Source organism: Hemitrygon akajei, chromosome 31 (genome assembly GCF_048418815.1).
Source record: "Hemitrygon akajei chromosome 31, sHemAka1.3, whole genome shotgun sequence".
NCBI classification, from domain to species: Eukaryota; Metazoa; Chordata; class Chondrichthyes; order Myliobatiformes; family Dasyatidae; genus Hemitrygon; species Hemitrygon akajei.
The window spans coordinates 12,621,292-12,643,737 of NC_133154.1; the positions used below are offsets into that span (position 1 = coordinate 12,621,292).

Genomic DNA, 22,446 nt, shown 5'->3' on the forward strand with positions numbered 1-22,446 from the left:
GAAACATGTCACTAAAGATTCATTTTCTGCATTCCCGTTTAGACCATCCCTGCAGATACTGGTGCTGTCGGTGACGAGCACAGTGAAAGGTTTCACCAGGACATTGCGGTCATGGAGAAACAGTTTCAGGGCAACTGGAATCCATAAATGCTGGCTAATTGGACACTTAAGCGAGAAGCCTCAGACACCGAGTATAAACGAAAATCATCAACGAAACATTTTAGCTTAGTTGAACTACTGCAAAGGGTCAGCAATTAAATGCATTATATTCAATAAAAGCTGATTTATTGTTTCTCCAAATTCCTACGTGATACAAGAAGTCTGAAATTATATTTGTGTTTGGCTTCAGGTAGTCTATCATAAACAAAAAAAATTATGAGGAAGCAGCTCTTTTGAAAAAAATTGTTGTGCGGTGTAACCAGAAACAAAATAAATCATAAAATAATTCACAAAAACCTTCTGGCCACCAAACCCAAGGAGCCACATATCCCACACGTGGAGTTATAAATCATTTATAAATTTTATTTTTCTCTTTCATTCTCTTTGACTTCCAGTGTTGGTCTGACTCTCCAAACTGTTGGGGGCAAGAGCAGAGATGGTGGCTCAGAGATTCTCCAGGTGACAGGTGACCCAAGAAGCCATGTGTGAGATAGGTGCTGTACAGTCAGTGGTGAGGCGAGGCTAACCCCAGGTCGCTCATGGCTGGGTGCTGCCTGCTGCCCCTTGTGGGTAGATGTGTTGCACTAATTTCACCCAGTGCTGGAACATCTCATCCTCAAACCTGGAATCCACGCCGGTGAGCTGAAAGTAGAAGGACTTCTGTGATGCCAGCTTCAGCCGCAGTCGATGGTTCTTCTTGTCATAGATGGAGATCTTCATCAGCTTCAGAGGAAAAAGTCTGGGAATCAGGGGGAAAGGATTTAAAGACTGCAGGGTATAGACACATAGACCTGGAGAATATACAGGGACCTATTATGAGTTCACGTCTACCTGGACCAAGACTAACTTGGTCAACCACCATCCAGTTTCTCCCCATCTGAGGTCTTGCTTCACACACACACACTGTCTCCACGTTCATGTAGCACTTGGCATGGAAAACTTGATCCCGGGAGGTATCACTGACAAGTAATCCTAATGTCAACCCGACTTCCTCCAGTGCCTTTTGGGTTGCCGCAAATCCCAGCATCTGCTGTCTCTCGCGTCTCTGGCCCAGCCGAATCTAGTCCAGGAACTCTGGCCGTTACGTCCTTCCAAATAACCCGAGAGTTCTTCCAACTGATCCAACCATTTCCCAGTTGAATCAGCAGGCCACTCCCGTCCTGGTCATTCTCTCCTCTACCCCCTCCCCTCCCCACTTGGCAGGAGATACAAAAGCATGTAGCATCAGGCACAAGAGAAGTATCTACCCCATTGTTATCAGACTCTTCAATGGACCTCTCGTACACTAAATACTGAGCTCTTGATCTCCCAATCTACCTCAGCGTGGCCCTAACAATCTGCCTCCACCTTCTCTGTAACCTTAATACTGTACTCTGCCTTCCGTCCTATTCCCCCCTTCTGTTCTATCCAGCAACCAAAGGCTTTTCACTGTCTCTCAGTACATGTGACAGTAATAAACCAGTTACCCAGATACCACATCGTGAAATTGTGGAGCCTGTAAATTACATAAACGCCCATTCATTATGAAGCCTGTGATGAAGTGTGGTGTGAATTGGCCAAATCCATGGGTTGGCTGGTTTCCCAAGGAGATTTTGTTGGGTGAACTGGTCACTGGATCATATCTAATGGATTACCTTTAAGATCCGGTGTATGTGAATCTCCTCCAAGAGGACCACAACCTTGTCAAAGAGTTTTGGAGGCTCAATGACCCAGACAGCAATATTGGCTGGAGTCAGGACTTTATGCTTTGGCTCTGGGTAGGGTCACCCATGTCAAATAGGTCAAAGGTAGAGGCCAGACTAACAGTCGTCCACTGCTCCTCCAGGCTCAGGGGTTCAGCTCAGGGCTAACAACGCTGACTGGTCAAACAAAACTGTTACGGAACTGGCAATGAAGAATTCTTCTCCATCTGAGTGTGACGGTATTCCTGAGTCTCCTCTCGGGACTTACGTGACTGACAGTAGTGAAAACCGAGAGGAAGCTACTGACATGATGAAGGAAGCCGTGAATACCGCCAGAGATGGAGGATCTTCATTGCTGCCCCAAACACCAGCGGTGTAACAGGCACGAGGCCAACACGGTATATGAATAAGCTGGACATCCATGGAGATGATGGGAGGTCAGAATCAGAATCAAGTTTAATATCACTGGCACATGTTGTGAAATTAGTTGCTTTGCAGCAGCAGTACATTCCTACACATAAGAAAAACTATAAATTGCAATATATTAAAAAATAAATTAAGTAGTGCAAAAAGAGAGGGAAAAAATACGTTTATTTGTCAATTCAGAAATCTGATGGAGGAGGGGAAGAAGCTGTTCCTGAAACATTGAGTATGTGTTTACGGTAACGTATTGGGAGAAATGTACATAGTTCACAACCACTGACATTGAGTTGGGGTTTCACTTTAAGAAAAGTGACGTGATGACATTATTATGTAAAGAGTTTTAGCACGCTTTTGTGTAAAGGTTTTGGAGTTCAATAAAATGTGTTACGGGTTTCATTAAACATCAAATGCCTCACTTCATTTTATTTGCGAAAACCTAGTGTCTGCAGGCTCCTATACCTCCTCCTTGATGGTAGCGATGAGAAGAGGACATGTCCTGGGTGCTGGGGGTTCTTAATGATGAATGCTACCTCTTTGTGCATCACTTTTTGAAGGTGGCCTGGATTCTGGGGAGGCTGGTGCCCATGATGGAGCTGGCTGGGTTTATAACTTTCTGCAGCTTTTTCCAATCCTGTGCAGTGGCCCCTCCATACCAGCTGGAATGCAATCTGTAGAAAGCTGCAAGTGTCTTTGGTGACATACCAATTCTCCTCAAACTCTGAATGAAATATAGCTGCCATCATGGCTTCTGTGTAGCTGCATCAATATGTTGGGCCCAGGATAGATCTTCAGAGATGTTGACACCCAGGAAATTGAAACTGCTCAACCTTTCCACTTCTGATCCCTCGATGAGGATGACTATTCGGAAGGAGCAAAGGAAAATGAGAAGCTCAGTCTAGGGCCTTCCTCTGCAGCAGATACAGTGGAGATGATCAAGCTGGACTGGACTTCTGAGATGTTGGACATTGACTTGACCACCAAGATGCAACCATACATGGGTGGGGATCTCTTTCAGCTGGACCCCATCCAATCAGGGCTGTCTCTCAGGCCCGACAGGCCTCTCACACCAACTTCTCTTATTTATGGCAGCCTGTGTCCAAGGTCTCAGGAACCCCACCTCACTCATGAGGTGACAGCATACCAGTGAGGCAGCAGCCATTGTCTTGGGGTAGCAGCACCTCAGGCCAGACGGGAAGTTCTCACTTGGGATTGACAGAGAACACTCACCCAAGGTGTGTGAAACCTTGGTGTCTTAGTGACAATTCCAATATCCCACTGGTTGAGAGGTTGGTCATGACTAGACTGAACTCCTGCCTCAGCAAGGCCTTGGACCCATTGCAATTTGCCAATCGCCACAATAGGTCAACAGCAGACGCAATCTCAATGTCTCTCCACACAGCTTTAGACTACCTGGACAACACAAACACATACGTCAGGATGCTGTTCATCGACCACAGCTCAACATTTAATACCATCATTCCCACAATCCTGATTGAGAAGTTGCAGAACTTGGGCCTCTGTACCTCTCTCTGCAATTGGATCCTCGACTTCCTAACCAGAAGACCACAATCTGTGCGGATTGGTGATAACATATCCTACTCGCTGACAATCAACACTGGTGCACCTCAGGGGTGTGTGCTTAGCCCACTGTTCTACTCTCTATATACCCATGACCGTGTGGCTAGGCATGGCTCAAATACCATCTATAAATTTGCTGATGATACAACCATTGTTGGTAGAATCTCAGGTGGTGACGAGAGGGCGTACAGGAGTGAGATATGCCAACTAGTGGAGTGGTGCCGCAGCAAAAACCTGGCACTCAACGTCAGTAAGATGAAAGAGCTGATTGTGGACTTCAGGAAGGGTAAGACAAAGGAAAACATACCAATCCTCACAGAGGGATCAGAAGTGGAGAGAGTGAGCAGTTTCAAGTTCCTGGGTGTCAAGATCTCTGAGGATCTAACCTGGTCCCAACATATCCATGTAGCTACAAAGAGGCAAGACAGTGGCTATACTTTATTAGGAGTTTGAGGATATTTAGCATGTCAACAAATACACTCAAAAATTCCATAGTACCGTGGAGAGTATTCTGACAGACTACATCATTGTCTGGTATGGAGGGGATAAAGCACGGGACCAAAAGAAGCTGCAATAGGTTGTAAGTCTAGTTGGCTCCATCTTGGTAACTAGCTTGCAAAGTACCCAGGACATCTTCAGGGAGCGGTGTCTCAGAAAAGCAGTTTCCATTATTAAAAACCTCCAGCACCCAGGGCATGCCCTTTTCTCACTGTTACCATCAGGAAGGAGGTACAGAAGTCTGAAGGCACACACTCAGTGACTCAGGAACAGCTTCTTCCCCTCTGCCACCCGATTGCTAAATGGACATTGAAGCTTTGGACACTACATCATTTTTTTAATATACAATATTTCTGATTCTGCACATTTTAAAAAATCTATTCAATATATGTATACCGTAATTGATTTGTTACTTTTAAATTTTATTTATTATTATTTTTTTTTCTCTCTGCTACATCATGTATTGCATTGAACTGCTGCTGCTAAGTTAACAAATTTCACGTCACATGCCGGTGATAATAAACCTGATTCTGATTCTAGTCGGGGCATGAAGGGATATGGGGAGAAGGCAGGTGATTGGGGCAGAGAAGAAATTGGATCAGCCATGATGAAATAGCGGAACAGACTCGACGGGCCAAATGGCCTAATTCTGCTCCGTGGTCTTTTCAAGGAGTGATCTGCACCAGCTGATGAGGTCTCCTGTGGTCCTTATTCAAGCTGTGGATTCAGAGACGGTATGGGCATGTTCATCAGGAGTCCAGATGGTCTAGAGGGAGACAGTGGCAATGTTTGGACGCAGGTCACAGAGTCCAGAGGTGGCCATGACCAGGGCGAAAGGTGGTGGTGAACAGAGAAAACCCTAACAAAAGGTAGTGGATTCAGTCCAGTACATCATGGGCAAAGCGCTCCTGACCACTGACCACATCTACATGCCATAGGAAAGCAGCGTCCATCACCAGAGATCCCCACCTCCCAGAACGGGCTCTCTTCTCACTGCTGCCATCAGGTAGAAGGTACAAGATCCTCAGGACTCACACCACCAGGTTCAGAACAATAACTACCCTTCAACCATCAGGCTCTTGAACAAAACGGGCTCACTACACTCACGCCTATCCATTGAGATGATCTCACTTTAAGGACTCTTTATCTTGTTATCTTATGTTTTTGTTATTTATTGCCATTTATTTATATTTGCATTTGCACAGTTTGTTGTCTTCTGCACTCTGCTTGATCTTTCGTTGATCCTGTTACAGTTACTATTCTATAGATTTGCTGAGTATGCCCACAGGAAAATGAATCTCAGGGCTGTATATATATTTCGATAATAACATTTACTTTGACTTTATTTAATGTTGTAGGACTAGGGCAAATTCGGGATCTGTGCAAGGGCAGGGTGTGTTCAGAGTGCAGAAAAATCAACTAAACTGAGCATCTTACCTCAGCAGCTGTAAAGGGCTGTCGATGCCTGTCGGGGGCTTGGACCCTGAAGGTGAGGTTTGCTTCAGGTCTCTGTCGAACACCTGCAGTTGTCGGTCACTGGGTCGAGCGATTAGCAAGACATCTGGGGTATAGAGTGTGGGGTCTGTGGAGGAGACTCCCATCGTTACCACGGTAACTCGATGATGGATATCACTCACGTGCCCCTTTTTACTAACCTGTAATTACAACAAGACTGGCACTTATATAGCAGCCTCTGCTTCAAAAATCTTTCAAAACTCTTTGAACGTTTTAAAACGTTGTGTGTTGCTTTCATTTGCAGATTAAAGCCGCACATTTAATTTATATATGTGTGGGATGAATTAAATCTTGAGATCCTTGACAATTATTAACACAATGGACAAAGTAAAGAATGCCCAGGCAACATACACTGAGTGGCCACTTCATTAGACACCTCCTGTGCATAATAAAGTAGCCGTTGTGTGTATACTCATGGTCTTCTGCTGCTGTAGCCCATCCTTTTTGAGGTCAACGTGTTGTGTGTTCAGAGATGACATCCTGCACACCACTGTCGTAACGTGTGGTTATTTGAGTTACTGTCACCTTCCTGTCAGCTTGAACCAGTCTGGCCGTTCTCCTCTGACCTCTCTCATTAACGAGGCGTTTTGCACCATTCTCTGTAAATCTTAGAGACAGTTGTATGTGAAAATCCCAGGTGATCAGTAATTTCTGAGATACTCAAACCGCCCCATCGGGCACCAACAATCATTCCGCGGTTAGAGTCACCATTTCTTCCCTGCTCTGTTGTTTGGTCAGAACAACAACTGAACCTCTTGACCATGTCTGCATGCTTTTATGCTGCCACATGATTGGCTGATTCAATAAAAAGGTGTACAGGTGTACCTAATAAAGAGGCCACGGAGTATACATACCAGTACATCTGAGATCCCTTGAGCTTTTGCCATTTGAGTTAATATTCTGTTTGGGTTGTGGCAGACAAGTCTATTGTGGTAATGGATAAAACCCAAAGTCCAACTATTCTCCTACGCCAGCCATTGTAAAGCACGCACAATTACTGCGTTAGTCTCAGAGTCAGATTTATTACGGTTGACTTAGATGACATGAATTTTGTTGTTTTGCAACAGCAGTAGAGTGCATAAACATAAGAACAAAATACAAAAATCAATGCAGAATGAAAAGGAAAAGAAATAACAAGATTATGTTCATTGGTTGAATAGAGACACAGAGTCTGCAGATGTTGGATAAACCCAGTGGGTCGAGCAGCAGCTGTGGGAAGAAAGAATTGATGTTTGAGGCCGACCAAGTTACCTCCTTAGCCCATAAAACATAGGATTAGAATTACACCATTCGGTTCATCAAGTTTGCACTGCCATTTCATCATGGCTAATCCATTTCCTTCTCAATCCCATTCTCCTGCCTTTCCCACCGAACCTCCCACATCCTGATTAATCAAGCACCTATCCCACCCTGCAAAAAACTCATTTCAGGAAGGTAGCGCCATCAATTTGCAGGAGACTCCAGGGAGAGGTGGGATGTCTGCAATAGCTCCTTAGCAGCTAGCCAGCTAGTTTAAATAACGTTAGCTATGCAAATGAACGAATGACGCCTGTTAAACTCACCTCTCCCTCTCCCGCTCTCCCAAAAACCGATTTCCAGGATATTGTATATCACTTGCGGGTGTTAGGGAACCGCTATCAATTTGCGGGCGACTCCCAGAACTTCCGGGAGAGGTGGGATGTCTGCTATCAACCTTTGCCTTAAATACACCCAATGATCTGGCCTCCACAGCTGCCTGTGGCAATGAATTTCACTCTGGCTCAAGAAATTCCTCCTCATCTCTGATCTAAATTGACTTCCCCCTATTCTGATGCAGTGCCCTCTGGTCCTAGGAAACAGCCTCGCCACATCCACTCTATCTAGGCCTTTCATTATTCAATGGGTTTCAATGACAGTGAGTACAGGCCCAGGGCCTTCAATTTCTCCTCATACGATAAGTCTTTCATTGCCAGAATCATTCTTGTGAACCTCCTCTGAACCCGCTCCAATAAAAGGCCCAAACTGCTCACAATACTCCAAGTGAGGCCTCACCAGGGCCTAGTAAGGCCTCAGCATCACAGCCTTGCTTTTATATTCTAGTATTCTTGAAATGAATACCAACATTTCATTTGCCTCCCTCAACCTGCAAATACCATTTACCAACACACACAAAACGCTGTGTTTGAATTTCCAGCATCTGCAGATTACTTCATGTTTGCTCTTTAAATACCATTTACCTGCAATTTATGCACTTTACTTTGTCTATCTATGTGTAATTCATTTGTAGATTTAATTCCTACTTCCCTAAGTTATCATGTGTTATGTGTACTACAGTGCTTTACACCCTGGTCCAGAGAAACAATGCCTCATTTGACAGAATTCGTGTATATAGTTAAATTACAATAAACTTGACTTGGTGTTGGTTGGAGGAGAAGATTGGACAGCAGGCACCTGAAGATGCTTTGCGGTGAGGCTGGATGGTGACTGCTTACACCCATTGGTCTGCATCCAAGGAGACACCAACATCATCTGTCTCTCTTCACTGACCCTCCCGCCCAACCTGCCGTCACAAACCCCATCCTCTCCCTCACCCAGATCCCAATCCTTCCTGAAGATGACTGAGACTTTTCCCAGTGGCCACTTAAATCCCCTCACCCACCAAGTCCCGGGCACGGCAGCCTATGCTTCACAGCACCAGCAAGCAGGTTTCGGGTTTCAATTCCCTCCACTGTCTCTAAGGAGTTTTCACGTTCTCCCCATGACCCTGAGGGGTTTCCTCCGGGGGCTTTAGTTTTCTCCCACACTCCAAAGATGAATAGTGGGCATCCTGTGTAGACAACAGAAACTTGGTGACACTCGCGGACTTGTGCTGAATCTTGTGCTGAAATTTAGCACAGAGTGGAAGACGAACATCCTTCCAGACATACAAAGACCAAAGCGGCACCAGATAATCCAGGTGTGGTCCCACCAAAACCTGGTATAATTGTAGCAGGACATTCCTGCAACTGCATACAAATATTCTTGCAGAAATGACTAGCTCAGCTTTGCCCCTTCACTGGTCTCTGCACCTCCAGTAAACGGCTCGAGGCCACTCGGCCAAAGCCTGGGGGCCTCTCCGAGAGCTGGAGGACTGTCTGTGTGTGGGTGGGTGGGTGGGTGGGAGAGAGCAAAGGAGTTTGTTTTACTGTTGTTGCTTAGTTGCTTGCTGTGCTCTGTGTGGCTCTGCCAAGCCCTGTGGGCATGCTACGATGGAACCGGGATGTGTGGGGGCGACACTTGTGGGCTGCCCCCGGCGCATCCTTCAGTGTGTTGGTGCTAACACAAATGATTCATTTCACTGTGTGCTTTGATGTACCGTACTGTGCAAAAGTCTTAGGCACATCTATATATAGCCGGGCTGCCTAAGACTTTTGCACAGTTGTCAACGTGGAGAGGACAGCAAGTTTGTAAACCTGGTGGGGGCAAAGGATGTTGGGAACGGTGAGGGTGGAGGCCGCGGGAGGGGAGTGGAACAGCTGGCAGAGGAGTGCCAAGGTTGCAGGGTGGTGCAGGTACAGACGTGCCCTGAGATACGGGCAAGGTCATTTGATTCCGAACAATAGGTTTATTGATCGTTACAGAATGTCTCTCTGGTGCTTCCCACTCCCTTTTCACTTTTCCCAACCATGAAGCCCCTCTTCCTGCCCCCTTCCCACTCTCAGTCCACAATAGAGACCCATATCAGAATGAGGTTTAATATTACTCATGTATGTCATGAAAGGTTTTATTTTGTGGCAACAATAAAGTGTAATATGTAAAATTACTACAGTCCCATGCAAAGTGTCATAGGCTACCTAGCTATATATACATATATACATACACACACACATATATACACACACATACATACAGACACAAAACTTTTGAACAGTACTGTAGATGTGAGAAATAAATCTGAATCTAAATTATCTCTCCATCTGCCTCCATTTAAATAATATTCCCATCAAGATGGATGACTTCACATTTATTCACACCGTACATTACAGAAGCACCTCTAACATGCCCCACAGAGCGCCGACTGCGGAGCTGACCAGTCTGAGTGGAGCTCCACTCGACGATGATGTTTTCACCTCACCTGTACGAAGTTGCTTTCAAACACAGGGGCTGACTTGAAGAGCGAGAAGTCGCCGCCGTAAAGCTGTTGCTGCATCTCCCCAGCGCGCAAGGTTGGCGCGGCTCCAATGTCCTCAAGAAGTTTGTAAAACAAGTAGGATCTGATATCGAGTGTGCCCTTTTCTGAACTTGATAAGACATTGGGATTTAGTACAAACAGCACAGAAAACGAATGATTCTTGACAGAAGTTTTTTCAAAGGTTGAGTCATGAGAGCTTTCAAAACCAGCTCCCCAGTGTCTTTGAGCATGTGCATCTGTTCAAAGTACATTATAATGGTTGTACAAATGAAAGGCATTTCACATTGGAATGTTCTCACTCTGCTCTAAGCGACATGTATTCCTAATGAACACAGCAAAGGAAATGTGCTCAACATCATTCAGACATCACTGGGAAAAAAAATGGTGCTTCTTACTGAACCCCTCCAGTGGAGTCAATACACTGACAGTTTTCCGACTACGACACAAAGTCATGGAGCACAGAGACAGGTCCTTCTGCGGCAGCCAAGACGCCCGGTCTAAGTTAGTGCCACTTGCCTGCATTTGCCCTCTAAACCAGAGGTTCCCAACCTGGGCTCTATGGACCCCTCGGTTAATGGTGAAGTTCCTTGGCTAAAAGAGGCTGGGAACCCCTGCTCTAAGTGCCACAGCCTGAAAGGGGTTTGCACGTTCTCCACGTGACCGCGTGGGTTCCCTCCCACAGTCCAAAGACCTAACGGCTGGTAAGTTAATCGGTCATTGTAAGCTGTCTTGTGATTAGGCTAGGATTAAATGGGGGGGGGGGGGGAGAGCGGCTCAAAGGGCCGGAAGGGCTTGTTTTGTGCTGTATCTCAATAACTAAATAAACTAAATTCCATGTAGCTGTTCAAATCTCTTTTAAACACTGTCATTGTACCTGGCTCTACCACCTCCCCCAAACAGCTCCACACCATCCCGGTCCAGGCAGCCCAGCTGAACGGAGCAACACAAGCAAAATGCTGGAGGAACTCAGCAGGTCAGGCAGCGTCTACGGAGGGAACGTTTTGGGCTGAGACCCTCGGGACTGGAAAGGAAAGGGAGAAGTCAGAGTAAGGAAGTGGGGGGGTGGGGGAGGACGGAGAGTTCCTCCAGCATTTTGCATGTAATGCTTTGGATTTCCAGCATCTGCAGAATTCCTTGCGCTGTCCTCCAGTTGATTGGGGCCCTGTCATGAATTCCAGCCACACTGTACCAGGACAAAGTGCACTCTGGTTACCCACCCCAACAGATCTCACAGCATCCAGACATCAAGTTCTAGTTCAAGTTTACCGCCAAACCAAACTATTCCTCAGACCAAGGTGTACAACACAGCACATATAACTCGCCATCAACAAATAAAGTGATATAACCACAAATAGATTAACATATAATAACATTATAACAGAGTTTCTGATAAGAGGTCAACCACTCGCCCCTCAAACATTGAGGTTTTTTTCTCTCCCCTCAGTTACTGGCTGAAGGTTTAGAACATTGAACAGCGCAGGCCCTTGCAGTCGCCGTGCATTCCACGGATAACGGAACCCGCAGGGTAGCGAAACAACTGGCCCCGTGGTCCCAGCTCTCACCAGATCCCGGACTCGGCCGGCTGATCGTTCATTGAAACGCGTACATGTAACCGGGAGGCCGTCTGCCGGGGCGGCGCTATTGAAGTCAGCGGTGAGGGCAGAGGGCCGTCTGTTCGCGCACAAAGGCGCGGGGGTCACGGGAGTCGCGACGAGTCAGAGCCCGCCGAATGATACTCTGAACAGGGGTATGATAAGTGGCTTTACACGAGAGGACACACGCACACAAACACAAATCAACGGAATAACACCGAGAGTAGGGATATATATACTACAGAAAGGATATTCAACGGGCCAAAGGCATCTGGATCGAGGGTTAGGAAAAATCTCCAAGAGCCGGAACAGTTAGCAAAATTGGGAATAAATGCGGGAGCAGGGATTACACTGTGGACATTTTTTTTTTAGAAAGTGTTGCTTCCTCAGAATTTTCTGTGTTTATGATAGAGCGCTTGAAGCCGAACATAAGAGAAGTCAAAGCCAACATAAAGGCCAAACTGAGGAAATGTGATACAGCAAACATTAGTGGGAAGTTAGAGGATTGGGAAGCTTTTAAAAACCAACGGAAGGCAACTAAATAAAGTCATTAAGAAGGTAAAGATGGAATAGGAAAGTAAGCTAGCCAGCAATATTAAAGAGGATAGCAAAAGTTTCTTCAGATACATAAAGTGTAAAAGAGAGTTGGGAGTGGATATCGGACTGCTGGGAAAAAAAAGTGCTGAAGAGATAGTAATGGGGAGCAGCGAAAGGACGGATGGACTGAATAAGTGTTTCGCATCCGTCTTCACTGTGGAAGACACGAGCAGTATGGTGGAAGTTCCAGGTGTCGGGGGTCATGAAGTGTGTGAAATTACCATTACTAGAGAGAAGGTTCTTGGGGAAACTGAAAGGTCTGAAGGTAGACAAGTCACCTGGACCAGATGGACTACGCCCCAGGGTTCTGAAAGAGGTGGCTGAAGACATTGTGGAGCCATTAGTAATGATCTTTCAAGAATCACTAGATTCTGGAATGGTTCCGGAGACCTGGAAAATTGCAAGTGTCACTCCGCTCTTCAAGAAAGGAAAGAGGCAGAAGGAAGGAAACTACAGGCCAGTTAGTCTGACCTCAGTGGTCGGGAAGATGTTGGAGTCAATTATTAAGGATGAGGTGTCAGGGTACTTGGTGGCACGTGATAAAATAGGCCATATTCAGCATGGTTTCCTCAAGGGAAAATCTTGCCTGACTGATCTGTTGGGATTCTTTGAAGAAATAACAAACAGGATAGACAAAGGAGGATCACTTGATGTTGTGTACTTGGACTTTCAGAAGGCCTTTGACATGATGCCACTCATGAGGCTGCTTAACCAGCTACAAGACGAGCATCGATAAAGCAGTGGCTGATTGGCAGGAGTTAAAGAGTGGGAATAAAGGGAGCCTTTTCTGGTTGGGTGCCAGTGACTAGTGGCGTTCCACAGGGGTCTGTGTTGGGACCGATTCTTTTTATGTTATTTGTCAATGATTTGGATGACGGAATTGATGGCTTTGTTGCAAAATTTGTGAACAATATGAAGATAGGTGGAGGGGCAGGTAGTTTTGAGGAAGTAGAGAGGCTACAGATTATGAGAATGGGCAAAGAAATGGCAGATGGAATACAGTGTTGGGAAGTGTATGGTTATGCACTTTGGTAAAAGAAATGAAAGGATTGACTATTTTCTAAATGGAGAGAAAATATAAAAATACTGAGGTGCAAGGGGACTTGGGAGTCTTTGTGCAGGGTTCCCTACTACAGTTTAATTTGCAGGTTGAGTCTGTGGTGAGGAAGGCAAATGCGATGTTAGCATTCATTTCAAGAGGACTAGAATATAAAAGCAAGGATGTAATGTTGAAACTTTATACAGCACTGGTGAGGTCTCACTTGGAGTATTGTGGGCAGGTTTGGGCCTCTTATCTTAGAAAGGGTGTGACGAAACTGGAGAGGGTTCAAAGAAGGCTCATGAAAATGATTCCAGGACTGATTGGCTTGTCATATGAAGAGCGTTTCATGGCTCTGGGCCTGTGTTCACTAGAATTCAGAAGAATGAGGGACTACCTCATTGAAATCTATCAAATGGTGAAAAGCTCTGATAGAGTAGATGTGGGGAGGATGTTACCTATGGTGGGAGAGTCTAAGACGAGGGGACACAGCCTCAGAACAGAGGGGTGTCCTTTTAGAATGGAGCTGAGGAAGGATTTCTTTAGGCAGAGAGTGGTGAATCAGGCAGCTGTGGAGGCCAAGCCTTTATTTAAAGCAGAAGTTGATAGATTCTTGATTGGTCATGGCATGAAAGGATACGGGGAGGAGGTAGGAGATTGGAGCTGAGAGGAAAATTGAATCAGCCATGAAGAAATGGCGGAGCAGATGTGATGGGCTAAAAGACCTAATTCTGCTCCTATATCTTTTGGTCTTTCGTTGAAGCAATTGTCAATCAGCTGCACGTAGTTCGGTGCTCTGTAGTTGCCAAGAAAATTTTCAACAGCATCCTTGAATGCCTTCCATGTGATTTTCTCCATTCCTACTAGAAGTTTTTTGAATTACCAGTCATTGATGACCTGTTTGTTTTATGGACCAACAAAAATGCCTTCCTTAATCTTGGCATCAGTTATTCTGACTTGAATTGTGAATCAAAATAACAAATATAGGGGATTTTTAAAAAAAAAATGAGGCATGATAAGAGAAATATAATGGTGATTTTCATGATCAGCAGCCCAAAGTCCATAAGATATACCCAGAAATATTCAGGAAGCAAAATCTTTGTTGTCCAGTGTTATCAGAACAGAGAAGAATTAAACAGCGCACCCTAATTGAGAACATCATAGAGAATGGGATAATAAGGATAATGGTCAGGGTCAAGGGCAAATCTAGTGTTGAGTTTTAACAGAACTGGGATTATCTAGGAGTAGGGGCAGTTACCAGGTACCAGGAGCTGGTAGTACATGTCCATTGCTGGCTAATGCGTAGAGTGAATACCTCCAGTAGTTTGTGTGTGTTGCTTTGGATTTCCAGCATCTCAAAGGTTCATTGATTATCAAAGCGTGTACCCATATACAACTCTGAAGACTTTCTTGTGTTTATGAAATGCTCGAGGACTTTGAAGGTCAGGCAGCATCCATGGAGGGCAATAAACAGTCAACGTTTTGGGCCAAGACCCTTCATCAGGACTGGAAAGGAAGGGGGAAGAAGCCAGAATAAGAAAGTTGGGGGAAGGGAAGGAATACAAGCTAGAAAGGTGAAAGGTGAAGACAGGTGGGTGGAGAGAACAAATAAAGTAAGAAGTTAGGAGGTGATAAGTGGAAAATCTGACGGGAGGGGAGATTGAGCCATGGGAGAAAGGGAAGGAGGAGGGGCACCAGGGGGTGATAGGCAGGTGAGGAATAAAAGAAGAGGTAAGAGAAGACAGAGTGGAGAATTGAGGAAGCAGGGAGTGGGGAGGGGGGTTATCAACTGGACAATCACCTAACGCAGGGGTAATCAGCTGGAGCAGGGTCATGTATCTGGATCATGGAGGATCACTATTGAGCACATCTACATGGAGCACTGCCATGGCAAAAACAGCATCCATCATCAAAGACCCCCACCATCCAGGCCATGCTCTCTTCTTGCTCCTGCCAAGGAGGTACAGGGGCCTCAGGTCCCACACCACCAGGTTTAGGAATAGTTATTACCCTCCTACCATCAGGCTCCTGAAGTGGCATGGATAACTTCATTCAACTCAATGCTGAACTTATTCTACAGCCTACAGATTCTCTTTCAAGGACTCTAAACTCATGTTATCAGTATGATTTATTTACTTAGTTATCTGTACAATTTGCCTTCTTTTGCACATTGCCTGCTTATCAGTGTTTGTTTATGAGTAGGTACTTCCCATTGATTCTACTGTTAATGCTTGCCAAAAAGTGAATTCCAGTAGTATATGGTGACATTTATGTGCTTTGATGATGAATTTACTTTGAACTTTTGAAATTTAAATTTATCTTGAATCACCCAGCGAAGTCATGATTGTGCAGAGACAGGATCCCCATGGGGATGAATAAAGTATCTATCTATCTATCTATCTATCTATCTGATCTCCTAGGACAGGGGTAATCATTAGGGGCAGCGATAAATATCTAAATGAGAAGTAAACATCTGTATCAAGGATGGGGTTAAACACACTAATAAATATCCATAGCAGTGATAACATCCTGCTGTAGGGGTAAATATCCAGACCCTTAATGCTGGAGTAACAGAGTCCCCTGATGTAGTAATGACTCTCAGAGCAGGGCATCATCTGGGGTGGGAGCAGTCATCCCAAACAGTGGTCGACACACAACACTGGAATAATTACTCTGAGCAGGGACAATCACCCAGAATTATGAAAATCACATAGATCTGAGATAAACATTCAGATCATGATAGCCACCACTGCAGGGGTCATTAGAGACGAGGAATAACCAGAATCATGGAGTACTACAGCACAGAAACAGGCCCTTCAGCCCATCTAGTGCCAAACTATTATTCTGCCTAGCCCCATTGGCATGCACCTGGACCATGGCCCTTCGAAACCCTCCCATCCATGTACTTGTCCAAACTTCTATGAAATGTTGAAATCAAACCCTCATCCCCTACTTCTCCTGGCAGCTCCAGGGAATAAAGTCGTAACCTTTCCCTCGAACTCAGATCAAGTCCCAGCAACACCTTGTAAATTCGTTTCCGGACTCTCTCAATCTTATTGATACTTTTCTTTTAGGTAGGCGATTAGAACACTGTAAATTAGGCCTCATAAACATCTTGACTTTGGATTTTTTTGTACACTATTTTTGCAAGATTATTGGGAAACTGAGCGGGATGCTTTGTTGTAAACTCAGGTTTAATTGTCATTCAACCATATATGAATACCCATGAATACAGCAGAACACCGGGGCCAAGGTGCAAAACACAGTACCGACAGTCATACACAGCACAAGACACACATAGCACATATAGGATACCAGTAAAATACAGTCATACAAATAAATAGCCCAAGGTGCCGAGTCCAAGAATATTACAGCAGTCTGCAGTTGAACACAAGTAAGCTTGTCTTCCACCGAGCAAACACTGAAGAGCAGCACCTACTCTAGCATGGACGCTGAGCCGCATTGGCTCCGACACCGACTCAGACCCCGCTCTCCCGGGCGGCTGCAAACAGGCTACTCCACAGCGTAGGGCCTAGCCTTCCACCAAGCAACCACTGACATCAGTCTGATCGCTGTGCCACACCACCTCTGACGCCTCTCTGCGACACTGCAGCCTGAAGCTTAGCTCTCACTATAACCAAGGCCACACAGCTCCCCTGCCACCAGTCTCACCAATAAACCTGGGAAGTGGATTCGCAGCATTCCAGATTACTAATGTCCAACAGGATCTTGCGATCACAAGAAAATGCGACTAAGACAATCACTCACTGTTAGACAGCATACCTCCTTTGCGCATTGACTCCGATGCTCTCTGTGGCGGGCAGCAACATGGTGCACAACAATGTCAGCTCCTTCAGTTTCTCCGCCAACGAGCAACTTGCCGATGGGGTAGACTTGCAGTACTTTAAGTTCTTAATGTCCAGTCAGGTCTTGTGATCGTAAAAAATACATTTAAAGAAGACATTAACACCTTTGGTTGGCCCTGTAGAAGCCGCTGTCGGTGCATGCTGCCACCTTACCAGAAAAATTACCCAAGGAGTGACATATTGTTGGAACCTGCAGTAAGTATTTACCCAGTTTAGCTCTCAAAGGAAAAGTATCTTCATCCAGTTGGAGGTTGTGAATCTTGATAAGTGATTGCACCATCACAGCTTCCTGGATCCTATGATTCCCGTAGGAAATGGGGAAGAATATCCCACAGATTTTCTTTCATAAATTGACCTAAACCTCATTATCTGATTTGTTGCCTCTCACTGTGCTCAGAGTTTGCCGTGTCTGGGAATGGGAAATCTGGGCATCGTTCACTCTGTTCCCATGTGGTGTTAGTGACTGTCATTGCTTACTGGATGAGTTCAACATAATGAATGGTTGAGACTGCTGCTGATAGGAGAATAAATTCAAATTTCTGTGTGTATGCTATTATTTAAGATAAACAACCTTCAAAGAAAATCTACATGCTCTTGGATTATTTGTGATAAATAAATGCATTCAGTGATCTTTTGTATTTAGTATCTAATATCTAAAAAGCAACCCAGATCGTTAAATATAATAATGCACTGTTGGTCCTTTTAAAAATTGTTGGGATAAATAATTCCCAGGACTTGATAGGGTATACACCAGGTTACTAGGGGAAGCAAGATTGATCAGCTACTGGCAATGATTTATGCATACTCACCAGAGTACTCACAAGAGTTTTATCAGAGGATTTGAGGATGGCCAATGTACCTGTACAATGTACAATGTACAAATGTACAGCTGCATCACTGCCTGGTTCGGAAATTGCACCATCTCGGATCGCAAGACCCTGCAGCGGACAGTGAGGTCAGCTGAGAAGATCATCGGGGTCTTTCTACCCTCCATTACGGACATTTACACTACACGCTGCATCTGCAAAGCAAACAGCATTATGAAGGACCCCACGCACCCCTCATACAAACTCTTCTCCCTCCTGCCATCTGGGAAAAGGCACCGAAGCATTCGGGCTCTCACAACCAGACTATGTAACAGTTTCTTCCCCCAAGCTATCAGACTCCTCAATACCCAGAGCCTGGACTGACACCTTACTGCCCTATTGTCCTGTTTATTATTTATTGTAATGCCTGCGCTGTTTTGTGCACTTTATGCAGTCCTGGGTAGGTCTGTAGTCTGGTGTAGTTTTCTTTTCCGTGTTGTTTTTTTACATAGTTCAGTCTAGTTTTTGTACTGTGTCATGTAACACCATGGTCCTGAAAAAACGTTGTCCTATTTTTACTATGTACTGTACCAGCAGTTATGGTCGAAATGACAATAAAAGTGACTTGACTTGACCTTTGTTCAAGAAAGGTGATAGGGAATTCTGATAATTGAGAGGGGCAGGTTGTGCTTCCCTGACCTGATTGATTTTTTTTGAGGAAGTGACAAGATAGATTAATGAAGGTAAAATGGCAGATGTGGTGCACATGTATTTCAGTAAGGTCTTTGACAAGGTTCCCCATGGAAGACTCACCTAGAAGGTCATGAGGCATGGAAACTTGGCTGGGTGGATTTGGAATTGGCTAGCCTATTAGTGGGGTTGAGTTCAGGAGCCCCAAGGTAATGTTGCAGGTCTATAAAACTCTGGTTAAACCACACTTGGAGTATTGTGTTCAGTTCCGGTTGCCTCATTATAGGAAGAATATGGAAGCAGTGGAGAATATGCAGAGAAGATTTACCAAGATGCTGCCTGGATTAGAGAGCATGTCTATGTGGAAAGGGGAAAGGTTGAGCAAGCTAGGTCTTTTCTCTTTGGAGTGATAGACGATGACAGGTAACTTGATAGAAGTGTACAAGATTATAAGAGGCATGGATAGAGTAGACAGCCAGCACCATTTTCTCAGGGCGGCAATGGTTAATATCAGAGGACATTCTTTTAAGGTAAGTGGAGATGTCAGAGGTAGGACTTTTACACAGAAAGTGGTAAGAGCCTTCATTTTTAAATGGGTACATGGATGAAAGAGAAATGGAGGGTTGTGGTCTCTGTAAGATGTAGGAGTTAGATTGATCAAGGACTAGGTTTACTTAGGTCAGCACAACAAGGTGGGCTGAAGGGCCTGTACTGTGCTCTACTGTTCTGTTTTATGTTCTAATTACAGCCTTAGATTTGAAGAAGTGGAAATATCTGTAGCAGTCTATGCCTTTATTGTCATGGGTGCTATTCCACTTCTGGTTCAATTGGGCAGCAAAACATACTGTTTATAACAGCAAGGTACTTCTTGATACAGCATATATATTGAAGTATATTTTAAGGTGTATAGTCAACTTTAAAAAGTATCTTAAATGTTTGTTCTTTCTGTCTATATATTGTTTAGGATCCTACCATTGTGATCATCACAAGTGACTATTTAGCAAATTGCTCCTACTTTATTGTATTTAGGGCATTATCCCATTTGAAATATTTAAAATTGTGGAACTGTCTCTCATATTTAGTACGCATTGATTATTGACAGCAATGCCTATGTTAAGTGACATACATAAATGTCAACAGTAATGATAATATCAAATATCCAAACTCTTAACAACCACAAAAAGGCATAAGAATCAAACTGGATTTCACAATAGGCATTTCGACGAGAGTAAATATTATCTGTGGATGAGCTAAGTAGTTTGATGTCAAAGATTTCTTTAACTCTTGGTAATACTCTGGTCATGTGAATGAAAGCTGGATTTTACCATTAGGCGTACATTACATTCCAAGTAGCTGGTGTCATCAGAGAGACCTTTCAGCAGGAAAGATCCACAGCAGCAAGCCTCCCTGAATAAAAAAACAATCTATATGTACTGTTAGGGTGTATTCTGAAGTTAGGGTATATAGCAAATATTAATTTCAGTCGTAACCAATCTTCAGATTTGAATGTGGATTGTAGATTGAGTTTAAAATACAACTCTGAACAATATTCTCCCTGGAGGTGCAGATCGGGGTTGATTACAACCAAGGAAACACCCATTCACTTGGTGTCTGCAAATGCATGAATCCAGAGACAGAGACAATACTGATTAATATTTATTTTGGGTATCTGGAGTGTGGGTATGAAGGAGGTGTTTGAAAACAAAATGTAATTTAAAGGAAGCATTGTAACTATAGAATTATCCTGCTCAAACACGAGGAAATCTGCAGATGCTGGAAATTCAAACAACGCACACAAAATGCTGGTGGAACGCAGCAGGCCAGGCAGCATCTATAGGGAGAAGTACAGTCGACGTTTTGGGCCGAGACCCTTCGTCAGGACTGATGAATTATCCTCCTGTTACTTTTGATCTTCAGCATATAAAAATGCCATGTAATAATGGGTCAGATGGGTCTCTTCTTCCAAGAGTGTCTCCAATATGATGCCCATATACTCATTTTGCTAGAATAAAGATTCAGATTCAGATTCAGTTTATTGTCATTTAGAAACCACAAATGCAATGCAGTTAAAAAATGAGACAACATTCCTCCAGAATGATATCACAAAAGCATATGACAAAACAGACTACACCAGAAAATCCACATAACATTTGGCAATTCCCAATCCAGAGTCCGGAGAGGCTGCTGCGTATTAATATCGTGCTACCGTCTTAGCGCGTTCCCCGGAAAGGAGCTCCAAATCCACCAGACAAAACAAGACCAAAAACTAAAGCTACAAGACCTGCACAAAACCACATAGTTACAACAGTGCAAACAATAGCATAATTGATAAAAAAAAACAGACCATGGGCACAGTAAAAATAGTCCAAAGATGTTAAAGGACTATAAGTTCAAAAGAAATCACCACACAGTTTCCACAAGTCCTCAGGGTCCCGACAGACTCGCCATTCCACGCCGGCGGCAGAAGGAAATACCCCCACTATGGACTTCCACGGCGCCGCCCGACTCAGCCTCGCAGAGGCAGCACACACCGAAAGCGACCTGACCGCAGCGGGCTCCGAGTCCATCGAACCTCCGAGCCGATGACCATCCCCTCCGGCACAGCTTCTCCGAGCTCCATCCTCTGCCGAGCGTATTAAGACGGCCCCACCAACGGCCATCGGCAACGCGACCCCGAGGACTGGGGGCCTGTTCTTCCCAGCAGAGTCCCGGACCTCACAGCAGCAGCAGCAATGAAGAAGGTCTTCCTGGAGATTTCCTGATGTTCCTCCATGCTCCCATGTCCGTTTTCAATCGATTATGATTGCGCATGGCACCCCACTTCACAAATAACAGATAATTAGCTCCGGAGTGGCCGCTGCAAGCTGCGTCGCGCCGCCATCTTGGAAATTAAAGGCTTCTACACCCACCAGCTTCCGTGTCTCTCCAGCAACTTTGTTCATTGTTACAATGTGTACCTAGTGTATATTTCAACACAATCCCAGTTTGCAGTAGATTTTAGTCAATTGGCATTCCCTCTCTATGAATCCCTGGTTCCTGCAGGATATAGTACTGCTATATATTGCCAATCTGTCACTGAACTGTGGGAGCATCACACAAAATCAAACCTAAGTGAGGTAGGGTTTTCTCATTGGAGAGAGAGAAGATGAGAGGTGACTTAATAGAGATGATAAGAGGCATAAATAGACAGGACAGACAGTGCCTTTCCCCAGGGTGCTGATGGCTAATAAGAGAGATCATAATTTTAAGGTGGTTGGAGAAGAGTATAGGGGACGTTAGAGGTGCTTTTTTCACACAGAGAGTGGTGGGTGCATTACAAATAAATTAGGAACATTTAGGAGACTCTTGGACACATGGATGACAGAAAAAATGGAGGGCTGTGTGGAAGGGAAAGGTTAGATTGATCCTGGAGTAGTTAAAAGTCCAGCACAACATTGTGGGCCGCAGGGCTTGTGTTGTACTGTTCTATGATCTAATTTTGTCTACATCCATCATGCAATGGATTGATTGTTCTATCTAATTACATCTTTACTTGTTAATGGAGTTCAACACAATGTTTGAATTAAATGCAATTTAATGCTGCACTTTACATTAAAGTTGATAGGAAATAGAAAGATGAGCCTTAGCAACACACACAAAATGCTGGTGGAACGCAACAGGCCAGGCAACATTTATAGGAAGAAGCACTGTCGATGTTTCAGGCCGAGACCCTTCGTCAGGACTAACTGAAAGAAAAGACAGTTAGAGATTTGAAAGTAGGAGGGGGAGGGGGAAATCCGAAATGTTAGGAGAAGACCGGAGGGGGTGGGGTGAAGCTAAGAGCTGGAAAGGTGATTGGCAAAAGGGATACA

The 22,446-nt window shown here is 44.6% G+C and overlaps 1 protein-coding gene across 5 annotated transcripts; it reads right to left on the reverse strand.

Annotated features, from left to right (window-relative positions):
* Positions 1-501: 501 nt before the first annotated feature.
* LOC140719182 (Golgi-associated RAB2 interactor protein 6-like) lies at positions 502-21,374 on the reverse strand. 5 transcript variants are annotated; one of them, XM_073033612.1, is made up of 5 exons: positions 17,959-21,374; positions 17,017-17,162; positions 9,949-10,114; positions 5,778-5,995; positions 502-898 (listed from the first exon to the last, which is right to left on the reverse strand). In XM_073033612.1, the coding sequence occupies exons 2-5, from the start codon at positions 17,061-17,063 to the stop codon at positions 697-699; spliced, it is 633 nt and encodes a 210-aa protein (XP_072889713.1). In that variant the 5' UTR covers positions 17,064-17,162; positions 17,959-21,374; the 3' UTR covers positions 502-696. The 5 variants fall into 5 exon arrangements, with proteins under 5 accessions (XP_072889713.1, XP_072889715.1, XP_072889711.1 ...); XM_073033614.1 differs by having other exon boundaries at positions 9,949-10,109; positions 17,017-21,374; XM_073033610.1 differs by having other exon boundaries at positions 17,017-21,374.
* Positions 21,375-22,446: the final 1,072 nt, after the last annotated feature.

Excerpts from the sequence above, each read along its gene's own strand:
- LOC140719182 (XM_073033612.1), bottom strand. The coding sequence starts at position 17,063 with ATGTTGCTGCCCGCCACAGAGAGCATCGGAGTCAATGCGCAAAGGAG. Across the intron at positions 10,115-17,016 it reads GGAGTCAATGCGCAAAGGAG|TTCAGAAAAGGGCACACTCG; the intron begins GTATGCTGTCTA and ends TGTCTTATCAAG. Across the intron at positions 899-5,777 it reads AGCCCTTTACAGCTGCTGAG|ACTTTTTCCTCTGAAGCTGA; the intron begins GTAAGATGCTCA and ends CCTGATTCCCAG.